Genomic DNA, 6,596 nt, shown 5'->3' on the forward strand with positions numbered 1-6,596 from the left:
TTTCTGGTTTCATTGCCTGTGCAACAGCTCTTGCTCCACCTTAATAGTCAGGTAGAAAAACAAGCAGTTTGGAGACAGATCAGTAAAATTGAAGGCCAGCTTTCCTGAATCTGAATGCTACAGCCAGGCCCTGCTCACTGGGAAGGTCAAGGAGGGTGGAAATAATTCTGCAGACCAACGAGGAAAAGTACGAAGCCACTGTTCAGACCACAGTGACTAGAAAATGCCAAGACCTACAACACCTAGCACTTGCACAGACACACACAGAGTCAGGCACAGGCGATCAGACGTGCACCCATGCACACACAGGGCCTGGGAGACCCACGGCGAGTGTGCCTCTGTGCCCCCGATTGCTCCACACCAATCTCAGCAGGGCCCATCTTCTCCTACAGCATGGGCTGTGCAGCACCGCAGAGCTGAAATGATCCTCTATGGCTGGGGCTGTTGAAGAGCAAAAGACATATTTGGAAATGTAATCTCCTAATTAATAAAATCTGGATAGGAACATATTAGTTATTTTTGCTAGCTAATGCCTGCTCTTCACAAGTCAGTCTTCCTTTTCCTGCATGCATCTGAAAATCAAATATTTCTCGCACTGGGTGTGCTGCCCACATTGTAACGTGCTTTGTACCTACATAGAAGGAAAATATCACTTTACCGTCTGATTTGCTTGAGTTGTATAATCACCAGTGCTCTAGCAAGAAACAGATGGATTGGGAATGAGGAAATCACTCAAGCGCTGATCTGAAGAGAGTCTTCCTGAACACAAAATGGGTGCATGTGTTAAGTGGCTGCAAAACTTACAGTCTATCACATTCAATATCAGGGTTATTGGATGGCGTATCGAGAATACCAAAATACACTTCCCTGTTTGCTGGAGGTGGGGTGTTGGTTGGACTTCCCACCCCAGAATCAGGGCTTGGTGCAGGGTGCATTTCTCCTGCGTACTTCTCTTCTTTCTGAGAGGGCTCTTGCTGTTTTTGCTTGAGGTTTTTGAAACGTTTGAGCTTCACAGGGTCTTTGACTTCCTTGGCACAATGGAACAAGATGAAAATGTCCCTCCGAAATTTGGAGCTCATTCCAAAGTAGATAATAGGATTGTAGAAGCTGGCAGACTTTGCAAACAAACTGGCAAGGATGCTGGTAAGATTGGGCACAGGGTGACCATAGGCAGACCATATAGAGATGACAGCATACGGTGACCATGCAATAATGAAGGCTGTGCAAATGACAATAGAAACCTAAAAGACAAAAGGAGAATAGTCTTAAATCTGCTCTGGAAGACTACTTCAGGGAAGCAATACACTGGGAATAGTAGCTTGGATACTTGGCTGGAATGGAAACATTCAGATTGTCCTGAGGGTATGGCTCACAGGAGAATACAGGCAAGCAAAAGGTTTGCTTTGATGGAGCCAAGCAGACCTAGAAGCTATATATTGAATTTTGGCATGGTGGTATGCTTGACCAATGCCTCATCTAGTGGAATGAAAATAGCTACAGTCCCCTATATGTTTATATGAAATCAGAAGGGTTTGGGTAGACTTAAGTCAACCGTAGGTAAATTGAAATCTCCACTGTAACTTCTGTGTATGCTCAGAAGTAACGTAACTTCTGAAAGAAAAGAGCATATGCCAAGCCAAACTTTTGTTTTTGTGCTGTATAACCCGCTCCAACTATATTTAGATTATTTTGCACATGGGATGTAGCACCAGTATTAGCCAACTGACAGGGTACAAGTTTTAAACAAACCTCATATTCTTCACTGAGTTCAGACACTGTCACTAGAGATTATAGAGAAATGAAATGTGACTGATTGGTTTTGTTCTCTTCTGTTCTAGTTTAGACCAGTTTTTGGAAAGACAGATTTCACTGAGATAAATACCACCCAACATGAAACCCAAACTCACCCTGGTGACGTCCCGCTCTATTCTCCTCTGTCTGTCTGTGGGATCACCCAGTCCTGTTAATGCATGGCTTAGCTTGACAGTATTGATAATTGACACATATGAGAAGACCATGACTGTGACAGGTAGGAAGAAACAGCAGATAAAAATGGAGACAATGTAGGACTTGTAGATTGTAGAGAAGTTGGCTTTTGCCCAGTCAATCTCACATGTACCATACATGCGATCTGGAAAGCAAAAATAAGTTGGTTAGCATTTTTAGAACACTTATCTGCTTTTGAGTGATTAATTTATCAGTTCAAATGCTGTATTCTTCTTCTTTTAAGCACTAAAAAATGGATTGATCTTTCTAATTTAATGATCCGTGATGTAATTTCCTACATAAACAATTTTTCAAGACCAGCTAGACCATAACAAGTTTTAATGTATATTATCATTCTGTCCAGTTTAGATTTCCAGTGTAAATCCATAACGCACAAACTGTTGTTTCAGGATAGGAAATTGTGATACGTTATTAGGAAAAAAAAAAAAAGATGGTAATCATTCAGTAGGTTTGATATTCCTGAGTGTTATCTACTCTTATTTGTCATAATCTTCCACATAGTAACTTCCTAAGATGAGCACTTTAACAGGATAACAACCAATTGTAAAGAGACAATATGCCAAATGTAAAAAGTCACTACTTATATAGCAAAGCAGGAATTAAAAATATTGAGAGGTTTTTCAATAGAAACAAAAAGGCAATGAAATTGTTACTGTTGCAAGAGCCATGAAGGCAAATTGATAGAGCTAATGATAAAGATGAAACACATAAATACTCAGAAAGATATGAGACCTTTTGCTAAACAGAAAGCATACAGTTCTGCAACTACAAAGGAGCTGCAGGCTCTTAAAAATGAAGTCAGGCAGATTGCAGGATCTGCTGCTAGTGGGATTTACAAAAGGACACTAGCTGATTAGGTACTTAAGGGAAAGGCAGTGGGAATAAGGTGCAGTCTCTGCTTAAATACTTTTATGAATAACAGTTGACTTCTTTAGACCCTCTGATATGTTTGCAGAGGTGTCCTGATAGAAAACCTGAGTTTGGTAGCATTAGAGTTTTTCTGTAGATTGTGAATTGTTGATTTTTCTTTTTAAGTGGAAAAAGCTGTTTTTTCCAACAGGTATGGCAGCAAATTTAATTACAAATAAATGAAGCATGAACCAAAATTATGTAAGTCAAGTATCAACAGGTCCTGGAGATACAATACAGGTGAAGCCTGCATGATTTAGCAACAGATCCCTCCCTGACATACAGTGATAATTCTGAAGGGAAAAAAAAATCCCTTAATTCCTCACAGGTGATAGGAGGTTTAGACAGGATGAATTAAAGGAGCAAAAGATTAAAATCTCTTTTATGATTCTCATCAAAAAGAGCTCAGTATTTTTATCACCAAAAGCTCTAGGTGTTGCTGTCTGGATGTGTTCAGTAATAGAAATAGATTTTAGTCTCCTTTACCTTTTTCGTCAGTAGACCTCAAGATTCAGAAAGATAACCATAAAATCTGGCTTAATTCCAGGTTTTTGGTTTGTGAAAACTTTTGACTGAAAACTGAAAGCAGCCTCCAGATGACATGAAAAGAAAACCCTGCAGATTTGCTGCAACTCAGAATTCAGAGCTGTGTTTCCCCTCTCCACCAGGACACTGGCAAGTGGCATTTCCAAAAATCAGCAGGGTCCTGGGGACCCCTGCAGCTTCTGTGTAGAAATGAGAGGTCCAAAGCAGCCAGGTGTAATGTGCTGCTGTCTGCCAGCACCCGCTGCCTGCTGCTGGACTTGCCGTTGCTGGGGTCCCACATGTCCATGGGTGCCCTCAATGGAAACGTGTTTAGAGACAGATAGCCCAGGAACCTGAAACTGCTGTGATTCTCAGTAGGGAAAAGTGCTCCTAGAAGTGGTCTTGAAGACCACTGTCGAGGAACTGAATCCAAAGTATGAACAGGATCCATGGGGGCTTTCACTGATCCTGTGAGAGGGAGCACCTGGGATGAGTGTGGTGATGTAAAGAGGCATAAAGGGAAAGGGGTAGATGATGGCATGCTTATATAGACTTGCTGATGAGGGCTTCACAGGGCAGGAAATGTGTAAAGGATTTCAGACCAGATTTGTACAGTGGGACACTCATATGCCTTTACAGAGGCATTTATACCAAAGGTTAATAAAAAAGTGAAATTAAAAAAAACCTGGATGCCCTGACAAGGCCAAAAAGGCTCATCAGAAATCCTTCTGCAAATGAAGAGCTATTAAGATTAATGTAAAAAGGAAAGAAATCGCCAGAAGATACACAGAAAATGACCAGTCCCAATCCCCCAAGTTTATGACATATCCAGAGTGCAAAAACATGACATAAAATTAGAACAGTCTATTAAACAGTTTGGTTTTGTCTCAAACAAAAAATCTATTGAGCCTAATATCCTGGTAACATTTTGATTTGGGAAGAAGATTTAACCAATCATAGAAATGGATGCTTTTTTCACACCCATACTTCAAGGGTCCAGAGATACCTCAAAGCTTATGCATTTAATAAGTAAGAGGATATATTCACATAGCTGCTTTAATAAGTCTTCACAGATTTCATGACTTCTCAAAGGATGCAGATGCCTGCAGGATCCAGGCAGATAACTGCTGGACAGTTTCAGTCACATGGTTTCAGTTGTTAGGACTCCTGTATCATTACCATTTGTTCCTAGAGATTTGTTGTCTTGAATTTTTAGAGACCTAATTTGAGACAATTCCTCCAACTTTTCCCCATGAAGAAGTTTTGTGGTGTGGGAATATCCCCTAGCCATTGAATCACCGCAGCATTCACTATTCAAAATTTTTCCTTTTCTCCCCCTCCGTTTTTCCTGTGGCATTATCTTGCACCCTAATCGCTTCTTGGACTGACAAACTTTCTGACATCTTTTTCTTCTTCTGTTATGTTAGTTTTCATATTTTCAACAAACTGTTTGACCAGATCTTTCTGGCTTGTCTTATTATAGTTTCAAGTTTAACTTGCTGGAACTTGTGTTCTTTTCTAGCTTCCCAATCTTGACAGTTTTTGAAGGATGTCTTTTGATAGTTTCCTTTATCTCATTGCTTAACCATGCCAAATATTTCTGGCCCCTCTTTTTTCATAGGTAATATGCACTAGGTCCAAGTCTTTCCTGTGATATCTTCAAAAAATCTCTTTATAGCTGATACCAAAGCAGGCAACTCTCTGCGCATACATCATGCACGATGAATGATTTTCTCAGTTCTACTGATAATCGGTCTGGTTTATCACAAACAGCAAGAAAGAAAGGGAAGTATCTTTGTTCAGTTAAGTGGAGAGGTGCCAAATAAGTACAACTGAAAGATACCTGTTACCTGTATAACTGCCCCAGCCAAGTAATGGAGCTGCTGACCAGAAGAAAGCTGCTATCCAAATGAGAACCAGAGCCACCGTCATACTGCTGTTGCTGATGCAGTGACCTGCAATGGCATGGTTTAATCAGAAAATAATATCTAGAAGGGCAAACATATCTCTGAAATCTAAATGTGCTCCTATACCAACAGCTAATAAGGAAAATACAACTATTTAAAAAAATTAAGACAAAAAAGCATATTTATAAGAAAAGCTTAAATTTGAAAGCATCTGTCAGCCTTGTGTTCAAGACCATTTGTGAACAGTGGAAATGAATGGCTTTTAAGCAGGAGACAATATGTTTGTTGAGCACTGTAGAATTAGAAAATTTTACGTTAGACTTATGTTTTGCAATTTTGTAAAAAGCAGGAAACAGTTAGTTGTATGTTAAGTTTTCCACAGAAACAAACAAGGTAAGTTGAAATTCAGAGGATTTTCTTATTCACTTCAAGGTTTTCCCTGTTAAAAAGGAGAAAATACATTAGATGCTCAAACTACATTAGCCATTCAATACAAATTATTTAATCTGTTCTGCTGTTGTTGTACATTGTGGTTATTTCTTCATTTACATGGGAAATATTTATGCATCCACCAATCTCTGTTCCTCAACATTTCTGTAAAGTTACACTGGGTACTTGCTCAGATTTCCTCAAGAGGCAAACATAAATTGTGCACACCCTCAGATGAACATGTGATAGAGCTCTGCAGAAGAGAAACATGGGTTTCAAATGCAATTTCATAATATGTAATGAATATAAGATGTAGAATACATCACAGACAAATTCTAGCAGCTCTAACAGCCATTTGTGTTGAAAATTAACTTCAACAAGTGTATCATTACAACAAACTGCAGAAGAACTTCCTGTGGAAAAAAGACCTTCCTGTAGAAGTTCTTTTCACAACTAACACTACTCAAGCTATACTATAAAGAAGAACTCATAGGATACATCCAGTGTATTTACACATGCTTTAGCTGTGGCCATTAATAGGTTCCTGCCTGAAAGATGGTGCAAGCCAGTCATAACAAAGGCATGAAAATTGATAATACATTATCTAAGGATGGATGAAAGGAAGGCTAGGGAGAATTTATGGAAGGTGTGGGTATAATGAAGAGAGATTACATAAGGCTCTCAGTGGAAGTCAAACTTTTCAGCAGGCAGGAGGTCCAGGATGAATGGTAAGGAAATGTTTCTACTGATCCTGTGAAAGGGAGCGCCTGGCTGAGTGTGGTGATGTACAGAGGCATAAAGGGAAAGGGGTAGATGATG

The 6,596-nt window shown here is 39.6% G+C and overlaps 1 protein-coding gene across 1 annotated transcript in view; it reads right to left on the minus strand.

Moving 5' to 3' along the window:
* Window positions 1-800: 800 nt before the first annotated feature.
* The window catches only part of LOC104840348 (opsin-5-like), a 33,526-nt gene continuing 27,730 nt past the window's right edge, over window positions 801-6,596 (minus strand). Inside the window, exons 4-6 of the mRNA XM_010581237.1 lie at window positions 5,292-5,396; window positions 1,908-2,131; window positions 801-1,241 (exon numbers count right to left, since the gene is read on the minus strand). Of these exons, the coding sequence (XP_010579539.1) occupies window positions 801-1,241; window positions 1,908-2,131; window positions 5,292-5,396 (770 nt within the window). The remainder of the gene's footprint in view (window positions 1,242-1,907; window positions 2,132-5,291; window positions 5,397-6,596) is intronic.

This window comes from Haliaeetus leucocephalus, unplaced genomic scaffold (genome assembly GCF_000737465.1).
Source record: "Haliaeetus leucocephalus isolate CR32 unplaced genomic scaffold, Haliaeetus_leucocephalus-4.0 Scaffold752, whole genome shotgun sequence".
NCBI classification, from domain to species: domain Eukaryota; kingdom Metazoa; phylum Chordata; class Aves; order Accipitriformes; family Accipitridae; genus Haliaeetus; species Haliaeetus leucocephalus.